The 26,879-nt window shown below is 44.4% G+C and overlaps 1 protein-coding gene across 2 annotated transcripts in view; it reads right to left on the minus strand.

The window, feature by feature from the left end:
- The window catches only part of CYRIA (CYFIP related Rac1 interactor A), a 132,208-nt gene that overhangs the window by 9,132 nt on the left and 96,197 nt on the right, over positions 1 to 26,879 (minus strand). Inside the window, exons 3-9 of one of the 2 annotated variants that reach the window (XM_068108293.2) lie at positions 20,186 to 20,267; positions 18,931 to 19,052; positions 16,556 to 16,661; positions 13,350 to 13,486; positions 10,816 to 10,893; positions 8,434 to 8,550; positions 8,230 to 8,309 (exon numbers count right to left, since the gene is read on the minus strand). In XM_068108293.2, coding sequence (XP_067964394.1) covers positions 8,230 to 8,309; positions 8,434 to 8,550; positions 10,816 to 10,893; positions 13,350 to 13,486; positions 16,556 to 16,661; positions 18,931 to 19,052; positions 20,186 to 20,258 — 713 coding nt within the window. In that variant the 5' untranslated portion in view covers positions 20,259 to 20,267. The remainder of the gene's footprint in view (positions 1 to 8,229; positions 8,310 to 8,433; positions 8,551 to 10,815; positions 10,894 to 13,349; positions 13,487 to 16,555; positions 16,662 to 18,930; positions 19,053 to 20,185; positions 20,268 to 26,879) is intronic. The other variant, XM_068108294.2, reaches the window with a different exon arrangement.

A 26,879-nucleotide genomic window follows, 5' to 3' on the forward strand; every position in this document is an offset into this window, starting at 1 on the left:
CCTACAAGGACCACATACAACACTATAAAGATGCCCTCTCCCGCGCCCGCTCCGCCTACTACTCTCAAATTATCCACTCTGGCTCCGGAAACCCAAAAGCACTCTTCTCTACAATAAACAAACTCCTCAGCCCCCTGAACACCACCACCCAGTCATTCACAATAGACAACTGCATCTCCTTCCTTTCATTCTTCCAACGCAAAATTGAAAACATCTACAACAGCTTGACCACCGCCGCACCCGCTCCCCCTCAAACCACCTGCCCCCCCCTTATCCTGCCATCCCCTGTCTCAATTCTCCCGAGTCTCCCCTACTGACCTCTCTGAACTCCTCATCGGAATGAAAACTGCCACCTGCACTCTTGACCCCATCCCCTCCAGCTTTGTCAAGGCCTCCCTTCCTGCTCTCTCTCCACTTATCATTGCAACAATAAACTCCTCCCTGTCTACAGGCATCGTCCCACCATCCCTCAAAATTGCTGCTGTTACCCCCATTCTGAAAAAACCTGGACTAAACCCTGACACCCTAAATAACTTCAGACCCATCTCCAACCTACCCTTTCTGTCAAAGGTTTTGGAACGCGCTGTAGCCACTCAACTCAAACATCACCTCTCTGCCAATAACCTGTATGAAACATTCCAATCCGGATTCCGCTCCAACCACAGTACTGAAACTGCTCTCCTCAAAATCACCAACGACCTTCTCCTCTCCTCTGATGCTGGCAACCTCAACATTCTCATTCTCCTCGACCTCAGCGCCGCCTTTGACACCATCGATCACACCATCCTCCTCACCCGACTTGAAACCACCTTTAACATTACCGGCACTGCCCTCTCTTGGATTAAATCATACCTCTCTGACAGACGTCAGTTCATCTCCATCAATAACTGCAAATCCCCTACTGCTCCCCTCCCCCAAGGTGTCCCCCAAGGTTCAGTTCTTGGCCCCCTCCTCTTCATCCTTTACCTGTCCCCCCTCGGTCACTTAATCCGCCGTCATGGTCTCCAATTCCACTGCTTCGCCGATGACATCCAGCTTTTCATCTCCACCAAGTCCATCTCCACCGCCACCCACTCTATCCTGACAAACTGCATCACTGAAATAAAATCCTGGCTTCAAATCAACTTCCTCAAACTTAACTGTGATAAATCTGAAATTAATCATCATTGGCCCAAAAACGCTCACCAAGTCCACCCATAACTTTGCCCTCAACATCGACGGTTTCCCAGTATCCACCTCCCCTCACATCCGGAATCTTGGCATCATCTTTGACCAAACCCTCTCCTTCGACAAATACACTAAACAGATCACAAAGACAGCCTTCTTTCACCTGAAAAACATCGCCCGTCTCCGTCCATCCCTCTCCTCCGTGGCTGCAGAAACCCTCATCCACGCCTTCATCACTTCCCGTCTGGACTACTGCAATAGCCTCCTCTATGGTTCACCCTCAACAATCACCAATAAACTCCAATACATTCAGAACTCCGCTGCCCGTCTACTCACCCATTCCCGGACCCGTGACCACATCACCCCCGTCCTTTACAAGCTTCACTGGCTCCCCATCTCCCAGAGAATCCAGTACAAAATCCTCCTCTTGACCTACAAAGCCCTCCATAACCTGGCCCCATCCTACCTGGCTGACCTCCTCTCCAGACACACTCCCACCCGCAACCTCCGCTCTGCTGGTACCAACCTCCTGACCCCCCCCCCATCCAGACCAAATTTAGATCCTGGGGGGACAGGGCCTTCTCCATCGCTGCTCCCACCCTCTGGAACTCACTACCTCACACCATCAGAGACTCCTCCTCACTCACCACATTCAAAACATCACTCAAGACCCACCTGTTCAACACTGCATTCAACATTTAACCCACAGCATCTAACCCCTGACTATCTCCTTTCCTTCTCCCTCCTTTGTGCTTTGAATATTTCCCTATTGATTCTTCTTTTTTTGCAATTGTTTTTATGTTTTGCTATGCATTATGTTTTGCACTCTGTCAAAGCGTCTTTGGGCTTCCTGAAAAGCGCTATATAAAATAAATGCATTATTATTATTATTATTAATTATAAACCTACAGAAGAATAATGTCTTAAAGTATGCCTAACAATAAAATTGTTTATTCCTCAAGGATACAATAGTAAATTATCCTGAAGAATAAACCATGGAAAACAAAATAACAAGGCCTCAATTCAAGCCGAGTATCTAATAAATAAGGCCTCAAATCAAGCAAATGAATAAGGGCTCAAATTAGGCCGAGCAGATCATTTTGGCTTTGGAAATAACTACAGAATAATAATTGACTTCAAAATTGACCAAACAACAAATGTTGCATTGCAAGTTGACCAGGCTGAGAACTTCCTTGCATTCTATAAAATAGATGCAGCAGTAAAACATTTTAACAAAATCGGAACAAACGCCTCAAAATTCTAAATTTCAATCCCAACTTCACAGCATGAAAAAAAACAATTGTCAGCAGTCTTGACGATAAAACAAAGAGTTGAAAATTCTGACGGACTATATCAAACATACACGACTCGCGCAACAAGCCACCTCAAACACGGGGATCAGTAATTAATAAAGACTGCACAATCCCGAACAAAAAGCAGGAACCAGACAACCTCACTCTAACCCTAAAGCCAGGTATTGCCTTAACGGTTAAGGTGGCTGTCTTAAGGGAGGGTTTACCGTGGGAGTTGTTGTATGCAGATGATCTGGTGTTGATTGCGGAAAGTATGGATGGACTGAAGGAAAAGATGAACACGTGGAAGGAATGTATGGAGACAAAAGGTCTGAAGGTGAATATCGGAAAGACGAAGGTGATGGCAAGTGGTAAAGCATGTGGTGAGGTGGAAAGAACTGGGAAGTGGCCCTGTGCGGTGTGTAGAAAGGGTGTCGGAGTGAACTCCATTCAATGTACAATGTGCGCTGAGTGGGTTCATCAAAAATGTAGTGGTCTGAGAGGGTCATTAACCAGTGTGGCAGCTACATTCAAATGTAAGGTGTGCACAGAGGGAGCTGCAGATGGAGGAAATGTTGAGTTGGATCTTGGAGACGGCGTGAAGCTGGAAGGTGTGAAAACATTTTGCTACCTCGGAGACATGCTGAATGGAGAAGGTGGATCAGACTCGGCAACGGTTGCTTGAGTGAGATGTGCATGGAAGAAGTTTCGGGAATTGAGTGGCGTGCTGATGATGAGGGGAGTATCGTTGAAGCTGAAGGGAAAGGTGTATGCTGCATGTGTGAGAAGTGTTATGATTTATGGGAGCGAGACATGGGTAATGAACGTAGAGCAGCAACGAAGGTTGGAAAGGGTGGAAATGCGAATGGTTCGACGGATGTGCGGAGTATCGTTGAGAGAGAGGAAGACAAATGATGAATTGCGAAAGATGATGGGGATAGAGCCTGTGATTGATGCTGTGAAGAGGAACAGGTTGAGATGGTTTGGTCATGTGTTGAGGAAGGATGAAAGTGACTGGTTGAGAAGAGTGATGGAAATGAATGTAGAAGGAAGTAGAAGACGGGGAAGACTGAGAAAGACTTGGCTAAAGATGGTGGAAGAAGAAATGCAGGCAAGGGGGTTAACAAGGAGAGATGCAGAAAATAGGGCAAAATGGAGAAGATTGTCATGGGGACCGCAAGGCTAACCCCCGCTCTAGCAGGGAAAATGGCCTTTAAAATGCATGTTGTTGTTGTTTGTTGTGGCTGTCTTAAGATCTTAGGGTCTTGAGTTTGAGCCCCTGCTGTGCCGTTGAAATAACACCAGGTGGGTTGAAATAACATCAGCCTGTCATCCTTCCGAGGTCGATAAAACGAGTACCAGCTGACTGGTACAGGGGCACTGCACCAGCGGCACAGCCGTACCCCCAGGAAATGATGCAAAGAGCAGCCACAACCACACCATCACCCTAACCCCTACTACGTCAATGAGTCACAACCCCACCATTCCCAGAAAGAGATCCATCACCAAAAGGCTAAAGAAATTTAAAACCCGACAATAAAGCTCAACCACCTTTCACCTTTCCTCCAGTTACAGATATCATTTTTAAAATGCCAAAAACTCCCATTCTACACCTGACCAGACAATACTTCAAATATCCACCTGCAGCACCCACGGCCCTTTAGCCATTAATGCGCTCACTAAAATATATAACCACTCAGGGACAGGTAATAAAATTCCCTCTATTTGTAAAAAAAAAAAAACTTTTATAGATTATAGCAATTCCGAAATGTAACAATCCTCCCAATTATCCAGCATCAAAATCGGCCCATTTCTCTCTTATGCACCGCAAAAAAATACTGGATATCTCTCAACATTAACACAATGCATTCTAGATGTCTTCATAAAAAAACAACACATACTGAGAACTGTTCTCGCGACAATCGACATGAACAAAGCCTTTGACACCGTACCCCACCATATTCTCATCGAAAAAAAAAATCCGCAACAAAAACAATAAGAAACGCCTAGCAAACATTCTGCCCGATCTTCAAGCTCAAATAAACAATTTACCACACTCTCTTGTTTCACATTTCTACCTAACGGCATTCCACAGGGCTCTGTACACTCTTCAAACGATTCCTCATGACCTCCTGACCCCTCAAGAAGACTCATTACTTAGGTCATTTGCAGATTATCTAACCATTTCCTCACAAGATTCCAATTTTGTCTAAGCTACCAACACCCTCCAACAATATCTCCACAATCTTGAAAAATTGCTAAGACTGAACCACTTGACTGCATGAATGAATGAATGAATGAATGATCATTTTAAGGCCATTTTCCCCGCTAGAGCGGGGGTTAGCCTTGCGGGCCCCATGACAATCATGGTTCCCTGTTTTGAGGCAATGTTTTTTATGGCCGGATGCCCTTCCTGACGCCAACCCTTGGTCACGCTCTTACGATGCGCAGGGATGCGGTGCACCTATTCTAAATCGGGGTACACACCGGGATCATTCATCCCAGCAAGCTGGTGCTCAATTTGCCGACCTCGGAAGGATGACAGGCTGAGTCAACCCCCCTGGCGTTAATTCAGCCATCGACCGGAATTCGAACCCAGGATCCTAGGATCCCAAACCGGCACCCTAACCGCTAAGCCAACACCAGGCTTGACTTCACCAAAATTGACTGCATCTTCACCAAAATCTTTTGTTACCCTTCTCACCCCAGACAGATGATTCCAATGCACATCCAACCGTTACAACTTTTTATTGACAGACATTGAACATTATTGGGCATCACGTTAGATACCCATATGGCCTTTACACAACATACAGACCAACCCACTGCCAAGGAGAACCGCAAAATCAAGATGCGAAATCCACTCACCAATACAAACTTCGCACCACACAAAAATCATTAACAACCTACAAACACTTCATCCGGACCACCTTCAGTTATACCAGCTCTAGATGGGCTGACACTTCTTCAGGCCAATCGGTAAAACAACAACAACAACAACAACAGGTATTTTAAGGCCATTTCCCCTGGTAGAGCAGGGGTTAGCCTTGCGGGCCCCATGACAATCTTCTCCATGTTGCCCTATTTACGACATCTCCCCTTGTTAACCCCCTTGCCCGCATTTCTTCTTCCACCATCTTTAGCCAAGTCTTTCTCTGGGTCTTCCCCATCCTCCACTTCCTTCTACATTCATTTCCATCACTCTTCTCAACCAGTCACTTTCATCCTTCCTCAACACATGACCAAACAATCTCAACCTGTTTCTCTTCACAGCATCAATCACAGGCTCTATTCCCATCATCTTTCGCAATTCATCATTTGTCTTCCTCTCTCTCAACGATACTCCGCACATCCACCGAACCATTCGCATTTCCACCCTTTCCAGTCTTCGTTGCTGCTCTACGTTCATTACCCATGTCTCGCTCCCATAAATCATAACACTTCTCACACATGCAGCATACACCTTTCTCTTCAGCTTCAACGACACTCCCCTCCTCGTCAGCATGCCACTCAGTTCCCAAAACTTTTTCCATGCATATCTCACTCAAGCAACCGTTGCTGAGTCTGATCCACCTTCTCCATTCAGCATGTCTCCAAGGTAGCAAAATGTTTCCACACCTTCGAGCTTCACGCCATCTCCAAGATCCAACTCAACATTTCCTCCATCTGCAGCTCCCTCTGTGCACACCTTACACTTGAATGTAGCTGCCACACTGGTTAATGACCCTCTCACACCACTACATTTTTGATGAACCCACTCAGCGCACATTGTACATTGAATGGAGTTCACTCCGACACCCTTCCTGCACACAGCACACGGCCACTTCCCAGTTCTTTCCACCTCACCACATGCTTTACCACTTGCCATCACCCCCCGTCTTTCCGATATTCACCTTCAGACCTTTTGTCTCCATACATTCCTTCCACTTGTTCATCTTCTCCTTCAGTCCATCCATACTCTCCGCAATAAACACCAGATCATCTGCATACCACAACTCCCACGGTAAACCCTCCTTTACATTCCGAGCCAGTACCTCCATCACCGCTACAAATAGTGGTGGACTTAGTACTGACACCTGATGCACTCCCACCTTCACCTCAAACTCACCACTGTTCCCGTCCTTCATCCTTACAGCTGTGCGCACTCTCTCGTACATTGCCATCTCTACTCTGATCAACCATTCCTCCACTCCTAACTTCCTCAATGCCCATGTCACTCCTTCACGTGGAACCCTATCAAATGCTTTCTCCAGATCAGCAAACCCAAGAAACAACTTCTTCCTCTTCTCCATGTACTTCTCCTGCAACTGCCTTACAATAAAAAGCTCGTCTGTCGTTCCTCTTCCTGGCATAAATCCAAAATGCATTTCGTCGATCTTCACTTTCTTCCTTATCCTCCTCTCCAACACCCTTTCCAATACCTTCATTCCAAGCTCCAATAACTTTATCGCTCGATACGAGCCACAGTCCAGAGGGTCACCTTTCCCCTTGTATCGAGGGACGAGGGTACTCAGTTCCCAATCCACTGGAATGCGGCCTTCTTTCACCACCAGATTAAAGATCTTTGACATTCTCTTCACACCCCAACTTCCCGCTGCCTTCGACATATCTCCCACAACTCCCGTCGGCCCTCCCGCTTTTCTACTCTTCATTACTTTTATCGCTTCCTCAACTGCAAGGCTAATAGGCATGAAACAAAAACTTTAAAAATATATAAAACAAAGGTCTCAGGATAGCAAAAAGTTGCACTGGATCTACAAACAGAGCCCACACATGCTGGAACAAAAGTACTCCCAATTGGAATCCACTTAAATATGAAAGGCACAATTCATCGTTTCTGCAGCTCAACATCCATCACACCCATGTCAATCTGTGACCACCCAAACTCCACACCAACGACAGATGAAACATACAACTGCTCACCTTTACTCTCATATTCTTAATATAATACCTTCTCCCACACAAAACACGTTCATGCGCCATCACAATCACAACTATCTATCATCACAGTCCATAGACATTGACCCCTACACAATATCCTAAACTACTCTCACCCCAAAATTCACTCTTATGAAGCAACACTTAATCGTGAAATGAGAGTCCATCTGCCGAGACACCGGTGTGGACACCCTCCCTAATGCAATATCAACATAGGCTCCAACTCAAACTAAACCTCACATGTCCCCTCTGTCTATCCATCCCACAAACCACCACATATATATCATGGCTCGCTGGCCCACCCTGGTCCAATGCAAACAACTCTTCTCGACTAAATTCTGGGAGCATCCTGGGGACACTGCCAAATACTTGAGATCCACTGGTCTTTTCACTTAAGCCTGGTGTTGCCTTAGTGGTTCGGGTGCTGGCTTGGGATCCTAGGATCCTGAGTTTGAATCCCGGTCGATCGCTGAATTACCACCGGGGTGGTTGACTCAGCCCATCATCCCCCCGAGGTCGGAGAATTGGGTACCAATTCACTGGTAATTCCCTGCGTGTCACAAGAGGCGACTAACAGGGTTGGCGGCAGGAAGGGCATCTGGCCATAAAACATTGCTTCAAAAAGGGGACCACTGTGCCCAAAAAAGGCCAACCGCTGCTCTGTGGTGAAAAATGGCCTCTAAAGGTGGTTCACTGGTCTTTTCACTTGATGAGCGAACAAAGCTACAACAACAAAAATCACAACCAGGCTAAAGCTATCTCAAACTTTGATACCATAAACACTCAAAGGATAAGAGCTATACAACCTCAGTGGTGCAGAAAACATACTCACGGTGTCTCAAGCATCACTTTGCAGACACCAGCCATGGTGCTGAGACAATCAGTTGTATTTTCAATGGGAAGGGTCTTGTTCTGCGGGTCACACGCGCAATGTTGGTTAAACACTCGTCGCCATCATTAAACCTCCACATCTGGGGAGTTGATCAAAGTTCAAAAAGGGTTTACAGCTTGAGATCCATCTCGAGTGCAATCGTACCTCGGATACAAACTTTGATGTGACGTCACTGAGGGTTTTGAGCATTGGAGTCGCTTCGGCATAAAACAGTGACATCCTGTTTGCCATTTCATTGTTAACTTCATTCTCTGCACCCGGCTGAGAAAATTAAAAGCTGAGTCGGTTATTTTGCAAACACAAAGAAGTAAACTGTGTTATTCAAAAATAAATACACAGAAGTGAAGACACAGGCAGAGGCCAATAAGTCAAGGGTCATCCATTTGTTACATCTTTTTCTTTTTTATACATAGTCAAGGCTCATGGAAAAGATAGGACACAACATAAAGGGAACAGCAGGAGACAGGGGAAACACCAATAGCAGGGCGGAGGGAGAAAGTAGGCGGAGACAGATAAACAAGGGATGCAGGTAACGATGAGGGGTAGAGAATAACGCAAGGGATGGACAGATGGATACATATTACATAAGCAAAATATTGAGAGGGGGTGGGGGTGGTTTACCCGGTGTAGAAAACAAACATCAAACATTGGGGAAGTTTTCACCACCCATATGGAAATATACACCTGCCTGAACCTCTCCCGACTCGAGATTCCCATTCAATATAATAATAGCATAAGGACTCGACTTTGTTATCCCTTTTACGCCGCACCCAGTGACCCGATGCCCACGGCAGTAATGGATTTACGATCTACGAACCACGCTCTTTGTTTATCACGTACAGCCATACTCGAAAAATCTGAATTAGCCGACGTTGGGCCCCAAAAGCATCCGATTAACTGCCGATACGACGCCATCTTACGACGCCATCTTATTGGCGTCTGCTGGGTGAAGGCGAAGCAAGCTGTCCGCTGATTGGACAGTCGAAGGCGACAGCAAGCCGTCCACTGAGTGGACAATCCCAGAGAGGTGCTATGCCGATTCCTATTACGAATCCATTCATTTTTCAAAAGTATATCGTAGCGTTGTCATTTAAGTAGATTGCAATAAATACGTTGTTCATATACGCACTCTTCATTCTCATCTTTCTTCCTAACTCTTACTCGGACAAGCAAATCCCCTATGCCATCCATAATGGTACACTCTATCCATACACCACATCCTCCCTTCCGTGGATGTTCCACGGGTTTCGGCTAGTTGGTAATAAAACGGCAGAGAAAGAGACCGAGATCGAGGACACTAATGATGGAATACTCGTCTTTTTGAATGTTAGTGTCGGTCTGCATCAGCGAGCGAGTTAAGCAAATTGATTTTAACAACTGAAAGCAGATAAGAGTATGTTAATTGCTGTGGTAAAGCAAGGTGCTGCGGACAAATTGCAAAGGGCTGAAATGGCAGTGGCATCTCGCTTCCAATGGGGGTTAACATACTCTTACTGGTTTTCACATGATAAACTAGAGCGGCACTCGGTAGAGAGCATACCTCCGCCAGGCTGAACAGTTTACGTTTTGTATCCCACTGATAGGCCAGATTTGGATCCGGATCTGATCCAAAATCTAATCGGCTTGTTCTTGTCCCCAACCCAACTCATCCATCCAAATCCATCCACAACTTTTTGATATCCTGCTATATATAGTTTTTGGCCCCGATCTCCCAATGGTGAAGAATCACTTGTACACTTAAACAATTCTCATATCCGAATCCATATTCAGATCTTCAACAAAATCGAATCGATTTGTCCTTGCCACACACCAACCTGTCCACCAAGATTCGTCCAAATCCGTCCACAACTTTTTGAGACAACCTGCTATGTATCATTTTTGGACCTATATTTCAATGGTGAAGAATCCGTTTTAAAATTCTAGTATCCAGCTCTGGATCTTCACTGGTATCTAATCATTTCGTCCTTGTCACATATCCAACCTCTCTGCCAAATTCCATCCGAATCCTTCCCCAACTTTTTGAGACATCCTGTTCACAGACAAACAGACAGACAGACAGACAGGAGTGAAAACATAACCTCCGTCCACCTTTGGTGGCGGAGGTAAATATTAGGTGAAACTTTATTTGCTTTTGTATTCACTCTGTATTCACTGTATTCACTTTTGCATTCACTTTTGTATTTTGTATTCACTTTTGTATTCACTATATGTGGCACTGACACTACAAAAGTTATTAATGTGGACATGTACACATAATAAACCACATGTTAATTTGTACCATGTGCAGGACATTAATCGTTTACGTAAAATCCTTCTCCAAATTATGCATAGTTATGGCATTGTGAGCCCATTTACATCAGAGTAGGACTTTCGTTTTCACCCAACAGATAAATTCTACATTAGCTTCCCATGAAAAAAAATCAGAAGATAACACTCTCCTGTCTATGTACCGTCAAAATATATTTTGCTTCTGTGTGATATGATTTATCAGTGCGATTCCATTTCATTGGTGGCGGTGCGACTCACGTGAGAGTTTTTCATTTTGTTGCGACTCAGCGTCCTACGGTAATAGCTGAAGTCATTTTGTATGGCTGGATTACTCATCTGCAAAGAACAAGCAAGAGCTGGCATGATTAGGAAAAGAGCCATGGCCCTGTGATGCCACATGATGGAAGCTGACACAATATGTCAATTTCAAGATGGCAGGATAACAAGCGTGCTCGGCTATATCAAATTGGAAAAGGTGTAGTGGGGGGGGGGGGAGGGGGAACTTAGGTGGGGAGAGAAAGAGAGACTGAGAGACAGAAAGGCAATCCAAACATTATACGATATAAAGCTAAAAATATGTACTTGAGCCAGAAGAAATGGTAAAGTTTGTCCAAACCAATGCGAGATGCCCGAATTTTTACAACCCCACCAGCTTATATTTACTACTTCTGCCTTTACACATCACCAGTAAGAAAGAGAACAAAAGCTTTTGCACGCGAGGCTTTATACTGTGATGGCTCCACATTGCATGAAGGCAACTTTTAGCCAATTCCTCACTTGCATAATCCAACACATCAGCAGTGATATCAGATTAGATTGACCAATGACAAGACAAAGACATCCAGTAACATCAACAACCTCTAGAGGGCAATGCTCAAGCAAGCACTTCAAAGTTTCAGTGGAAACACTCATGAGAGGGGCAGGGTAATGGAGAAGGTGTGGCAAATGACAGAGGAAGATAGAAGAAGAACCACCTTTAGAGGCCATTTTTTCCACGCAGAGCAGGGGTTGGCCTTTTTCGGATCGCCTCTTGCGACACACAGGAAATTACCAGTGAACTGGTACTCAATTTGCCGACCTCAGAAGGATGACAGGCTGAGTCAACCTCCCTGGCGTTAATTCAGCGATCGACCGGGATTCGAACCCAGGATCCTAGGATCCCAAGCCAGCACCCTTACTGCTAAGCCAACACCAGGCTACATGGATTAAACAAGAACGTAACATAAAACAATTTTGCATTTGTGGCCTTGCCATGGACCCCAATATGCGACTGAGATCTCGCATGCGCTTCGGCTATCCGTGCGTACAAGACACGGCTGCCTGCACGGAAATAACCAGCACATTCGCTGAAGTTTCGTTTGTCGCTCAATGTTGCAAACTCAAATTGAGAAGATTTATAATAATAATACAATAGGAGTTTCCTTGCAAGGATTTTAAAAGCAGGAGACCGCCATTAGGCCCATCTAAGTCTGCGCTATTATTGCCAACCTATGGTTGTTTATCCGTGCTCTATAATTTTTAAATGCTGAGCATCAAGCAAAGAAGTGGCACGTACCATTTTAAGTCTTTGGTATGACTCTGCGGAGTTTTAACCATCGACTTCCAGAACTAGAAGCAGATACCCTAACCATTATGCCACCAAAGCTGGGTGAATAATGATTTGATTAAATAACTCGATTGTTTTTGAAATGTTTCTTTTGACATCGATCAATTAATCATCCTTCACAGTAAATCGATTTAGGTGCTTTCCCAAGTCATTCTTTCACTTATTCTTTCTTTTCTTTTTTGTTCCATTTTGATGATCTGCTCAATTATTATTATTATTATTATTTATCTTCCTCTGTCATTTGCCAGCCTGGTGTTGGCTTAGCGGTTAGGGTGCTGGCTTGGGATCCTAGGATCCTGGGTTCAAATCCCGGTCGATCGCTGAATTAACGCCAGGAATGTTGACTCAGCCTGTCATCCTTCCGAGGTCGGCAAATTGAGTACCAGTTCACTGGTAATTCCCTGTGTGTGCAAGAGGTGACTAACAGGGTTGGCGGCAGGAAGGGCATCCGGCCATAAAACATTGCTTCAAAAAGGGGACCACGGTGCCCAAAAAAGGCCAACCTCTGCTCTGCGGGGGGAAATTGCCTCTAAAGGTGGTTCTTGTTTAATCTATGCAAGTTCTTGTTTAATTGTTTAATGTTATGGTGCTAGAACTTTGTGCCACTCAGTTGCTACTCTAACAATGTGAGCAACATGGCTCTTCATAATTATATTTACATAGTAGCCAATAATCCCCACTGTCTACAGCAGGGTTAGTAAACCACTTGCGATGTGGCATGTGTACATGCGAAAATCGGAAGTAGTCTCTCCCCCAACCCCTCTCTAACTCCGCATGACCTGACCCTCAGAACTACCAACACATATGCAAAACTTGGTGGAGATCGGCCTTGCCCTGTTTTTTTCTATGATTTTCAAACGTACATACATACACACACCATATTTAATAACATATGATTAAATGTTGATGAGTATATTTACTTCCATGGGAAATGAGGGGAGACAGATTATTCGAGCATCAGCCCTTTAATATAAGTGCAGAAGAATCCTTTGGCTTTGACAAAGGACTGACACTATCGACTTTTACTCTGACAATGAAGGGATAATACTCAAAACGTGAGCCGCACCTACTTCCCTATGGGGGTAAATGTACCCTCATCCACTTTTAGTTGATAAAATCAATTGTTTATCTTATCTGTCAACACAGACTGACATCAGACATCATCACAGCCCAATCAATGTGTCACCTTGAGCTCGTCAAATCGCAGCGTGAAGTGGAGGATCTCAGCAAACTGCTTAGCGAGAGCCTGCTCCCTCTCGAGGTGCTGAGTCGGAGTGTGAGGAGGAGACGTGAGTGCACCCAGGAGGCTTCGAAGGGCATCGGCTGAATGTGGAGTGTTTCAGAATAAATACATAAACATGCAAGTTTAATTTTCACCTTTTACATCTGTGGAACTCATTACAGGTGCATAAGAGAATTCTGATGAATGTATTCAGTCTCACCATGATTGGCCGGCTTATAGTCAAGTATGATGAGGCCTACATAATAAGCGTGGTTACTGTAACATTGCCAAAATGTGCCATAAGGTCAATTGGGAAAAGGTTTTTTTGTTGATAGCTTTCCTCCTCATTTCATAATCTGAAGCTAATGAGATTGAACATGCAAACAAGAGTATATAGACACGATTAAATTTTTATCAACATTTTAAGCATTCATCAACATTATCGCGATCATCAAAATGGTGCAGTCAAACATAAGACTAGTGACCCTCAGAACTACCAACGCTAATGCAAAATTTGGTGGAGATCGGCTTAGCCCTGTTTTTTTCTATAATTTTTCAAACGTACACACACCGTATTTAATAAAGTAGGATTAAATGTTGATGAGTATGTTTATTTCCATGGGAAATGAGGGGAGACAGATGATTCGACCATCAGCAAGGGTGAGTCTGTGAGCCTGGTATTGGCTTGGCAGTTAGGGTGCCGGCTTGGGATCCTAGGATCCTGGGTTCGAATCCCGGTTGATCAGTGAATTATCCCATAAAAATTGCTTCCAAAATGTTTTTTGCCCATGTTTTTTTTGTTTGTTTTTTTATGGCCGGATGCCCTTCCTGACGCCAATCCTTAGTCGCCTCTTACGATGTGCAGGGATACGGTGTACCTATTCTAGGTCGGGGTACACACCGGGATCATAAATCCCAGCAAGCTGGTACTCAATTTGCCGACCTTGGAAGGATGAATTCATCCGAGGCGGAGCTTAACTTCGCAACAGTAAAAAAAATAAAAAACGACCCACGTGAAAATCAAATATTCATTTTCAGCCTCATTCTCTTTCCCTCGCTCTCTTTCCCTCGCTCTCTTTCCCTCGCTCTCTTTCCCTCGCTCTCTTTCCCTCGCTCTCTTTCCCTCGCTCTCTTTCCCTCGCTCTCTTTCCCTCGCTCTCTTTCCCTCGCTCTCTTTCCCTCGCTCTCTTTCCCTCGCTCTCTTTCCCTCCCTCGCTTTCCCTCCCTCTCTTTCCCTCCCTCTCTTTCCCTCCCTCTTTCCCTCGCTCTCTTTCCCTCGCTCTCTTTCCCTCGCTCTCTTTCCCTCACTCTCTCTCCCTCACTCTCTTTCCCTCACTCTCTTTCCCTCACTCTCTTTCCCTCGCTCTCTTTCCCTCGCTCTCTTTCCCTCGCTCTCTTTCCCTCGCTCTCTTTCCCTCCCTCGCTTTCCCTCCCTCTCTTTCCCTCCCTCTCTTTCCCTCCCTCTTTCCCTCGCTCTCTTTCCCTCACTCTCTCTCCCTCACTCTCTTTCCCTCACTCTCTTTCCCTCGCTCTCTTTCCCTCTCTCTCATTTCCTCTCACTCTTTCCCTGTCCCTCTCCCTTTTCCCATCCCTCTCCTCTCTCTCTAACTCTCTCTAACTCTCACTAACTCTCTCTAACTCTCTCTAACTCCCTGATGCACCTGAAAAGTTGATTATGATCATCAGTTGCCACAAATTACACGATTATCAAAAACTGTCACCGACTAAGCTATTGCCGACAATCTTGTTGTGTTGTGTTGCATCAGCTAGTGTGCAGCAGCCACCCCGGATGGCCCAATAATGTCATATTTACATTGTTAATGGATTAATCATCACAAAAGTATTCTATTATGCCATTTAACTATTCAAATGAAAAATACCATTTTCATGACATACATGTGTGTGTGTGTGTGTGTGTGTGTGTGTGTGTGTGTGTGTGTGTGTGTGTGTGTGTGTGTGTGTGTGTGTGTGTGTGTGTGTGTGTGCGGATATATACGTACATCTCCCTTTACACACACACATATAGATATATACAGTGTCTTCCAAAACTATTGGTATAGTGAAGTCAAATTTGTTATTATTGCTCGTATATACTCAATAAATTTGGATTTGAAGTCAAAAGATGAATATGAGGCAAGAATACAGAAATCAGCTTTTATTTATTGGTATTTCTATACATATATGTTTTACCATCGTAGAACAATAGCACATTTTCTAATCAGTCCACCCATTTTAGTTAAGCATAAGTATTGGAACACATGACTGGCAGGTGTTTCTTGTTGCATCGATTGTTCACACATCTAGTCTAGTCTTCGTTTTTAGCTTTGCTTTTGCCTTGGGCAAAACATTTGGCCTTTGGTGACAGTAGGCATAAACCATCATGAAGACCAGAGAACTGTCTATGAAAGAAAAGCAAGCAATTTGGAAGCTGAAATAACAGAATAATCGGAAGTCCCCACTCCGAACCATGACCCAAAGTCCCCACTCTCTGAGGCATAAAAGGAACCGTGGGTCAAATCGAAAAAAATCGTTACATATTTCATGCATCCCCCCAATGTTGATTGCATATATTTGCTTCTTTATTCATTCTAATTCTTGCTTCTTCTTATTTCTCTCTTTCTTTGTCTGTCTGTCTTAGGAGAAGTGAATTCTTGCAGAAATTTTTCTGAAAGGTTCACTTGGCTGCGCCTGGATGGGTTTGAGGGTAGAGGAGTAGCGGCTGAAACCCGAATCCTATCCAGGTTCCTCCTGATGACTCCATCTTTGCTTTCTACTTCTTCTGATTCATTCTGATGACACAAATGCAGGATTTGGTTTTCCGTTTCAATACAAAGTTTCATTTTAAAATGTGCCCGTAATTGCATTTTGTGGGATTTGACCTTTTGACCATGCCCAGTGCCCCAGGGGGCAGGACCAAAAATTATACTGCTCTTGTACCTTCTTGCCATGTTGTGAACATAACTACCAAGTTTGGTGGATTTCTGCACAACCGTTTAGGAGGAGATAGCATGAAGGATGGGTGGAAGGACAAACAGACAGACAGACCAGATGACAATATCCCCGTGTTTATTTTTAAAAGTGTGGGGATAATCACAGTGTGAATTAATCTCAGCGGATTGAGCTTCATAATAGGGATCAATTCTTGAAACACAGGGATGTCATAACCTCACCAAGGCGGAGTGAAAATTCATAGTAGCACTTGAGCCGCAAGACCAGGGGTAATACAGCATTCCAGGCCCGTTCCTGCAGGTCTTGGTCACTGGAGTTAGAAATGGCCTGGTCAGGTGTTGGGACAGAGTGTGGGCAAGACAATAGACAGGTAATAAGGTGAAAAAACAAAATGAACTTTTGCAGTGTCAGTTTTGCAAGAACCAAACAAAGTAATCATTGCTAACTATCCTGTGTGTGACTACGGAATCCCAAAAGTACATTTGGTGCAATGTTCAGGTATTCAACATACTGGTTTTTGCACATGATCAGTGTTGTTCACACAAGTTTAAAATTTGCTGAATTTATTTGCCACATGTGAGCATGCATGCACGCAAGGTTAGGATGGATGGGCTCATCAATTATTCAAAGAAAAAGTAAACCACAATCAAAAGATTTGTAGTAAGCACAACTCCACCTTTTTGCAGCAAAGAGAAGTGAGCAGACCGAGTCTCAGAAATCTTATTTCAAGTGAAATCTTGTTTCAGTCTCAGAGTCTTCCTCAGGCCTGAGTTATAACACTGGCTTGAGCCTAATGCTTCATATTCCCTTTAAAATCATTTTCAGCAATGTGCCAGAATAAGGAGTGAAGAGAGTATTAGACCTTAAGCACACCATCCTTATTGATCGTCTGCTCAATCTAGGTCTACATTTGGCATGATCTGCGGTGAAATGCATTTAGTCCAGTGGTTGGACACTCCAATATAGCAGTGGCACACATATTGCTGAGGTCACTAAACAATCTCCATTGGTGAATTCAGAATTAGCAAAGTTTTGCTTCAATGGAAAAGAAAGCGTTTCGTTCACACCCCCTATTGCCCACATATGTACAGTAATGAATGAATGAATGAATGAATGAATGATCGTTTTAAGGCCATTTTCCCCGCTAGAGCGGGGGTTAGCCTTGCGGGCCCCATGACAATCATGGTTCCCTGTTTGAGGCAATGTTTTTATGGCCGGATGCCCTTCCTGACACCAACCCTTGGTCACGCTGTTGCGATGCGCAGGGATACGGTGTACCTATTCTAAGCCGGGGTACACACCGTGATCATTCATCCCAGCAAGCTGGTACTCAATTTGCCGACCTCGGAAGGATGACAGGCTGAGTCAAAACCCCCTGGCGTTAATTCAGCGATCGACCGGGATTCGAACCCAGGATCCTAGGATCCCAAGCCGGCACCCTAACCGCTAAGCCAACACCAGGCTACATATGTACAGTAAGCCACCACATATTTGAGAGGTTAGTTTTCAGAAGAACTCGCTAAAAGAAAAACACGAAATACGATACCTCTTTATAGATATACTACGATTAAAAAGGTTTAAGTACCGAATGGCTCAACAAATTTTCAACTTTGTTCATTAAAAATGATGTAAGAACTCCTCTGTAGACAAAGCGGATAACACTTGTGTTCACACTGATCACGGAAAACAAAATGGAAACAGAGTAGGAAGGGTGTTGTGTCTTCTTCTTCTTTCAGCGAATATTTAATGTTAAAAAGGAAATGTAAATCATTCATGAGCAAATTCATCCTTATTGAGGCCTCTAAATCCCACATTAAGCCCACCTAGCATTTGTGAGGGACTACTGAATACATTAAAAAAATATAAATGGAGGAAAATCCATGATTGCATCCAAGAAGTGGGTAAATAAATAATGTTAACAAATTTTAGGCTCAAAATGAATATTTGATTGTCATGTGGGTGTTTTTTTTATTTTTTACTATTGCGAAGTTAAGCTCTGCCTCTGATGGATTCAAATGCCAGAGCGGCGCTCCGCTGTTCTCCAGCAGCACTACACTCCAGGTCACAAGCCTGCCTAATCTGAGTTTGACTCCTGACCAGACGACAAAATATTGGTCGAGTGACTTGCTGGCAGAGTGTTGCATCGATGAATGAATGCTCCATCGAACATCCTGGATGTTAAGCTGGGGAGCCGTCTGCCAGCATGGGCTGCTGGGGGATGTTAAGGATCCCACTGCGTTTTCGCAAAGAGGAGGTGACTGTCACTGATTGCCGCCTCTTTGTGAAACACACCGTGGGCACCCCTGGCCAAATTCCAAAATGCTACCCTGATTCATGCTGGGAAGGTAATGGGAAAACAGTGAGTGTAATCCATGATAAGATGCAACTACAGCAGCTCTGGCCACCATGGATACATTACACACAGTAAATAGAACAGCTGTCTTAACAAGCACCACAACCCCCTTCCCCACTCCGGCAAGCTACTTATTTCATGATGCAACACACATCTGTGAAACATTATGATGACAATACTGTGAAAACAGAATTTTCTATTAATTACGTGCAAGAAAATGGTTTGTCCAAATGCATTAGTCACCTGTCGAATCTCAGTTATCGCCCCTTGGTAATTCTGCAACTCTGAAAGGATGCCATCGCTCTGCCTCAGTACAGCATCCACCTTCTCCCAGGTCTCTCGCTCGGCATCTGTCGCTTGGGCATCTGTTCAAAGCAGCAGGTGTAAAGAGCCTTCTCACCCACGCAGGGACAGATCCCCATTGCTGGTGTGGAGCAATCATGTATTTTGTTTTTTAAAATTATTTTAGGCATGCATTGAAAACATCAGCAAAAAAAAAACAGCGGCAGTTTAGGGTTAACATAAATTGCTTGAAAACGGCGCACGACAAAATTAATGAAACTTTGACACTCACACCTGAGAGTCATGCCATGAGCCGAGTGCCTACTGACTTGATTTTGGACCAAGTCAGTAGGCACTCATGTGGATTTGGAGAGGAAAAGCCTCCGGCTGTACATGGTAGTCTCATGGGAAGCACTTGATATCTGCATGACTTTCACGTGACGACGTACCTTTGCAAATTTCAGGTGCCATACGGTTGTACCTTCACATATTAATGATGTTTTGTTGACACCTGAAATTTCTACGTCGATTTACAAAATTGAGCTTAGAAAGGAGTTCAAACGAAATAGGGATGGTTCATTCATTTCTTCACATGAAACATGCGTGACGGTATTAAATTGCTTTGCATTGTGCGATTATTAAAATCGTATGACTTCAAACTTTCTAGTGACAATGAATTCTGACATGCTATAACTATTCGTGGATATACATTTATTACATATTCAAATATGGTAGAATATTTAACACCCTGACCCCATACCCATACATTTTATTTTCCACAACTTCAATTTGCTTATTTTAGCACAGTTGCCCCCACTCCAATTCCAATATTGCAGTCAGAGTGGAACACTTTCAACAGCATGCACTCGCCACTCTCTTAGAATGCAAACTGGTGTGAGATTATTGTACCGGTAGATGGCAGAAACTCTATGGCAGGTGAACGGGATGCTGGCACAGGTAGAACATTCCAAAATGAATACTACGAAAGCTGTGCACATGCATTCAATGATGCCACCCAATAGGCATCGCCACATGCTTTCGAGTCAATTAAGGTGAAGTTAAAAAATGCCATGCTCCAAACACATGCAAAAATTAGAAATAAAAGAATAAATCAAGCAAAGCAGCGTTAATTGACCAACAATGGTGCAGAACCCCACAAAAGGAAAAAGGATGAAATGGAAGAGACAAAGCACAAAGCAGTCAATAAAGTTCTCACTCTCAAAGTCAAGAAAAAAGTTTGGTCCCTGCTCTAAGTCAGTACAGGTGAGAACTTTTAGGAGGTTCCCCATAATAAGAACCTGCAAGAGAGAAAAGGTAGACAAGTTCATGCAGTAACCATGATGTGATTCAAAGGGGTTAGTAAAGAATACATTGGATGTTAACTCAACAGGATATGGAAACGTGCTCGGACGTTTTGTGGAAGGTGTTAAAGAAACTTTTGTATTACAAAACAATCTTGTGTGATGTAATAACTCGAAAGCACGGCATTGGGCAAAGTTGGGAATGTTAATCTTGCATTCACAGAACCGATTTCCTGTAACAAAAACATTACCTAATGAACACGTCATGATAACCTACAACTTCCTCTAGAAATTATGAAATTACTTCCCTATTAGCTGTCTGAGTTTGGGATTGACTCATTGGAAATTTGTGCCTTAATATGATTGCTATACAGTCGGACCTCGCTATTCGCGAGGGATACGTTCCTGGAAAATCTGCGAATAGCGAAACCCGCAAATAGCGGGGCATTGTTTCAATGGAAAAAGGGGGTTATAGGTTCCCGGCAGTTCCTGATTCATTGAGGAAGTTTTTTTTAAAGTTTTAAACGTTTTCCACCGCAAATGCACATGATAACAGTTTCACAAATAATGCTTTCAAATAATAATAAAAGAACGACAACACCAAGTACCATTTTCAATTTATTGAAACAATGCGCTTCTAGTTTATTAAAAGTGCTTAACCATGCCATACCATGAAAGTAAGAAAAAAACACCATCACGTACCGTTTAATTTTTTTAGCTGCGACGAGCAGCTCTATGAGAGGACCGCGTTGTTGTTCTTGTTGTTGGGGTGCTTTTTTGAATAGCGCATGCGCATACACTCGGACGTGCATTGGTATGAGGTAAGAACATCGCGGACTAAAATTGCGATTTGTTTGAAGAAATCAGAATAAATTTAGAAACAAAGACAACATGAATGTTTTCATATCAATCTCGTTTCACAGAACTTTTTTACTTTCAAATCACTTTCACCACACCACACCAAACAGAACCACAGAACCACACCACTGTTTTCACAGAACCACACCCACTTCCAAATCCCCTACTGACCAAGCCCGTTTCAAATTATCCCTCTGCCACCCAGAAATAACATTAATAAATAACATTAATGGTGTTGGGCTAGCGGCTAGGGTGCCGGCTCAGGATCCTAGGATCCTGAGTTTGAATCCCGGTCGATCGCTGAATTAACGCCAGGGGGGTTGACTCAGCCTGTCATCCTTCCGAGGTCGGCTAATTGAGTACCAGTTCACTGGTAATTCCCTGTTTGTCGTTAAAGGCGGCAAAAAGGGTTGGCGTCAGGAAGGGCATCCGGCCGTAAAACATTGCTTCAAAAAGGGGACCAAAAAACAACAACAACCACGGTTCCCAAAAAAGGCCAACCCCCGCTCTGCGGGGAAAAATGGCCTCTAAAGGTGGTTATATATATTTTTTCATGAATTAACATTAACATTAACAGAAATAACATTCACGTCCATACATTATATGTAATCAGTTGAAGAAGCATGTTGTGTCGCAAAACAAAGGACAAGATCAGAACTGAAAGACAAAAAGACGCTAGTGCATGCGTATAATTTAATGACTGGTCGAATTTGGTAGTGCATATTGCAACGGATATCCTCATGATTCTACACGTCGCAGCTGGTGACCACACTGTGGTCATTTTTCTCTTGTTATTTTACAAACACACGCAACTTTCAAATGATGATCATGATGATCGTGATGATGATGATGATGGTGGTGATGAATTAAAATCCCATGAATTCTTCGAACTCTGAGGATGAGCCAAATGATAGTCCTGCAACATCGTGCACTGAGGGAGAGGCAGGACAGGCAGGAGAGGCAGCAGTTGAGGATGTTGGTGAGGACGCTGGTGAGGACACTGAGAGGGTAGCAGGCGTGGAGGGTGTTGGTGGTGTTGAGGTGGAGAGAGCAGGGTGAAAGAAATGGGTAATGGAGAGCTCTGCCTGGCAGATTGCCACAGGTTTCGATGCAGCTCTTTGTAGGGGAGAAGCAAATCATCCAAGCCCCTCTTGAACTTGAGGTACCTCTCCATGACTGTGCCAGAATCTTCCAACTTGTCGATAAGCGCCCGCATGCCAAGCAGCAACTCACCCAGGGAACTGGACTGTAAGTTAGACCTCGGCACCTCTTCCTCATCACTGCCTGCCTCCTCCTCCTCCTCCTCCTCGGAAACCGTTATAATGGCCTCCAACTCCTCCTCGGTGAGGTTGTCGCCATGTGAGGCAATGAGATCCTCCAACTCCTCAGGCTGCATGTCATCAAATCCTTCCCCTCCCACCTGCCGTGCAAACCCGACAATCACATGCCTCTCCTCCATGTTATTGGGAAAGCCAGTAAAGTATCTGGCTGCCAGTGGCCACAGGTTGTGCCAGCATGCGTTGATGGTGGAGGCTCTCACCTTATCCAGCGACTCCTTGATGCAGTGGGAAATGTTGAAATCCTTCCAACACTGCCCGACGGTGAGCCCTGGGTCGGACTCCATTGCATCCAAAATGCGGCGAAAGGTGCGACAGGTGTAATACGTTTTAAACTTCGAAATCACACCTTGATCGAGTGGCTGGATGAGGGAGGTAGTGTTGGGCAGCAGGAAGATCACCTCGACATTCGGATGAGCCACGTCCAGGTTCGTGAGGTGGCCAGGAGCATTGTCCAGGAACAAGAGAACCTTGAACGCAAGGTTTTTGCCCACCAAGTACCTCTCCACCTGAGGGATGAAATAATTATGGAACCAGTCCAGGAAGGTTGCTGCCATCACCCAGGCTTTCCTTTTGGCCCTCCAAAACACGGGCAGAGTTTACTTGTTCTTGCCCTTGAGAGCAAGTGGGTTCCGGGATCGGTACAACATCATGGGTTTCAGCATGAGGCCCGCTTTTGCATTTGCACAGAGGGGAAGAGATACCCGGTCCTTGGCAGCCTTGAATCCCAATGCTGTCTCCTCACGCTTTGAGATGAAAGTTCTCATGGGCATCTTTTTCCAGAAGAGGCCAGTCTCGTCAGCATTGAACAGCTGCTCTGGGAGGTATCCCTTCTCTTCGATCAGCCTCACGAGTTGAGCTGGGAACGCTTTTGCCGCCTCGTGGTCCGTGGAGGCAAGCTCCCCTGAGAGCTTCACATTTTTGAGACAGTCCCGCTCCTTGAAACGACTGAACCATCCCCTGCTTGCAGTAAATGAAGTCTGCCTCTTGGTAGTCGACGCATCTCTGCCACTGGTCTTGTGCTTGGAAGCCATTATTGAACGATGAGCAGAGCAAGTCAAAAACATAGGTCAAAGCAACGGGATGGAACAATGATCGAGATCGAGGACACAGTCTGTATATGAAGGATTGCGAGCATTGTGGGTATTGAGCCTATCTGCTAATTTCAATAATAGATTTAATGAAGCATTTGCATTCTATAATTCGCGGAGTTGACATGTTTTCATAGCTGATGGAACATCCCCCGAAGCGTTTTCATTGTGTAACATCTCTGATGATGCTTTACCATAAATTGCAAATTGTAATCGATTTAATGAAGCGTTTGGATTCTATAATTTGCGGGAGTTGACTTATTTACACATCTGGTGGGATATCCCGTGAAGCTCTCGATTATAGTCCAGCTAAAATTCACAGCCGCAAAAGCCATGAAAACGAATATCACATAGCAGGCCATGCTCGCGGCTTGTACAAGATGTTTTTTTTTGCGTATGTCCAGCTGCTTTAAGCATGGTTGGTAAAAGATGGGTTTTATAAATGTGTCAAGGTAACGGCTCGTGAATTTTTTTTTTGCGCCCTTGAAAAACCGTGAATTCGCGGAACATGGCTATGAATAGGGCAAAAAAAACGCAATTTCACAGAACACAGCCATGAAAAGAAAAAAAACCCATGAATTTGCAGGACATTTTTCCGGGAATAGAGAAACATGCCGCATTTTATCAACCGCCAATACGCAGATTCCTCGAATAGTGGAACCGCGAATAGCGGGGTCCGACCGTATATAGTTTTTGGCCTTATCTCTGAATGGTTGTTGATATTTATTTGCAGCCTGCAGCTGCTGGTTGCATCATCATTTTCTGCAAGTACAGCTGTGCTGCTGATAAAGTGCGCCCCTGTTACTATTGTCGTGTGCCCGCCATTTGATTAACACCGCAGGGTGACACGGATGACCAAACGAGCTTTACTCCCAGGCGTTCAATCCAAAATGACGGTATTCGTTACACATGAGGGAAAGGGGGATGATGAACTTACCTGGATGGCTTCCACCCAACTTCTTTGCACCTGGATAAATTAATTCAAACTACACAGAAGTAAAATATACAAGAAAATGCCGGCTTTGTTAACCAAACTGCCGGGAACAAAGAAAATGCACGATAAACTAAATTCCTAATTGGAGCGCTCCCACACAGACCCTAATACAAACAAGGGATAAATTAACTGAAAAATAAATACGTGTAGTTCATGGCACTTAGCTCAAATCGGCTCTTGAATCACATCAGGAATCGTCAAAACCCCCCTCGCGTCCTTAGCGGGAAAACCGCAGGCTACATTGCAGTGGGCACGAACTAGGCCTCGCACACCCATATTCTCCCAGCTGCGCTCGTCTTCGTCGCCCGTGCGCGGGAAACCGCAGTTCTTCCTCCTCACGATCACTATGAAGATGTCGGAACACGACCGTTCGTGATGAATTTTCCTTGCGCAAGAGCAATAGCGACCGTTCGCTATGGAATCCAGAACGAGAAGCCCGAGAAGATGTCGGCACACGACCGTTCACCACCAGATCCAGAACCCAAAAGAGAAAATGACCGCCATCCTAATTATTTTGACCTTTAGGCTCTGACGTCATCCCACAACGTCTCCGTGTCCGCTCCTATCAGTGAGTCCCATCTTACCAGTCCTTGTGCCAATCAAATCCCGGACCAACCACTGGTCTTCGAGGCGTGGCCTCACGAACCTGCCTGTGCCTGTGTGCTCACTAAGTCAGTGTTATCAGCGAAAGTGCTCAATGTCTTGTTTCCGGTTGGTTTTTATTTCGCATTATCAATTATGGTGTCGATTGCGTGGCTTGGCTATGGTGCGTACTGCGTAGTGTGGTGTCATAAGGAACACAGGAAAAGATTACAGAGGCAATTACATACAGGGGATTAATTTACCCATACTCCCTCACTAATTAACAACCCCCACCCCTCTCATGGGGACGAAGATACAAGCTCTTCCACGACATACGTTCTACACAAATTTCCTACTTATTATACATCAAGGTTTCTTCTTTTTCATGACAGTCGGAACACACTAATCTATACTCTACCTGGCTCTAAGGTAATCATTGTCTACCCCCTACAAACGTAACACTATAGTAAGCTGGTACTCATTTTTCTGACCTCAGAAGGATAACAGGTTGAGTCAACCCACCAGGTGTTATTTCAATGGCACGGCAGAGGGTCAAACTCAAGACCCTAATATCTTAAGCCAGCCACCTTAACTGCTAAGCCAACACCAGGCTTCTCTCAATGGTAAAGAATCACTTAAAAAAATTAAAATTCTCATATCCAGATTCGGATCTTCACCAAAATTGAATCAATTCTTCCTTGTCACACACCCAATCTCTCCACCAAATTTTGTCCGAATCCATCCAAAACTTTTTGAGATATCTTGTTCAAAGGCAGACAAACAGACAAAGATGGGTGAAAATATAACCTCCCTCTCTGCCTTCGGTGGCGGAGGTCATGAGCAATGTCTAACAGATCAAGTGTGCTATGGAGATTACCCCTTCCTTGAAGGTCAGTGGTGAGCCAGCTGGGCTCTTGATGATAATCAAATTGCAGCATAGCAACTCCTCCAAGACAAGCTAAATTTTCAAAAGCTTCAAATCCAACCAAATCCACCATATTGCTGCTTTCAGGCAGGTTTGAACCCACAAACTTTTTGATGCCAGTCCAATGCAATCACCACTATAGGTCAACATCAGCAACATCTCTTCCGTCTTGACGCAAAGATGATCCAACTTGCTTACTAGAAAAATGTCGCAAATGCCTCGAGTTGTGCCGATTTGTACTACAAGCAATGTAGTAGCAAGTGGTGCAAGCACCCTAAAACCCTAAAAACTATACAGTTCCTCGAGGTTAAGCTTCCCAAAAATGATCGTAAAGTATGTACACTTGATGAGCGGTTACCAATGTGGTTGATAACCATTTTGCAGCTGTCCAAAGCATTATCGAGGATTACAAAGCCAAACTGAGCAGGATATGAAGTCGGCAGACACATTTGCAATGGTGTGTACATTTAACTATCCCGCATTATCTTCCAGGTTAAAAAGGCTGGTGCCCCACATGGTGTAGTCATAAATGAATGAATACTGTATATAGATTTATTTTGAATAAGCAAAGGTTAAGGCGTATCTTCTTCTTCTCCTTTAATATGCAGCAAAGGCTGACTATGAGTAGCATCATTGGATGGGGGCGCAGATATTCCGCTAAAGCAACACGCATGAATTTGTAACTTGTTCAGTGTGCTGGCAATAACTCGCCTACTCTTCGAGAAGGACACCGTGGGATCTTTAACGTCCACGAAAATGCTGGCAGATGGGACTTCCACTTTAACATCCATCCGAGGTCCACCTGTGGATATGCTGTGACCT

Source organism: Myxine glutinosa, chromosome 2 (assembly GCF_964187855.1).
Source record: "Myxine glutinosa chromosome 2, kmMyxGlut1.1, whole genome shotgun sequence".
In the NCBI taxonomy this organism is placed as follows: Eukaryota; Metazoa; Chordata; class Myxini; order Myxiniformes; family Myxinidae; genus Myxine; species Myxine glutinosa.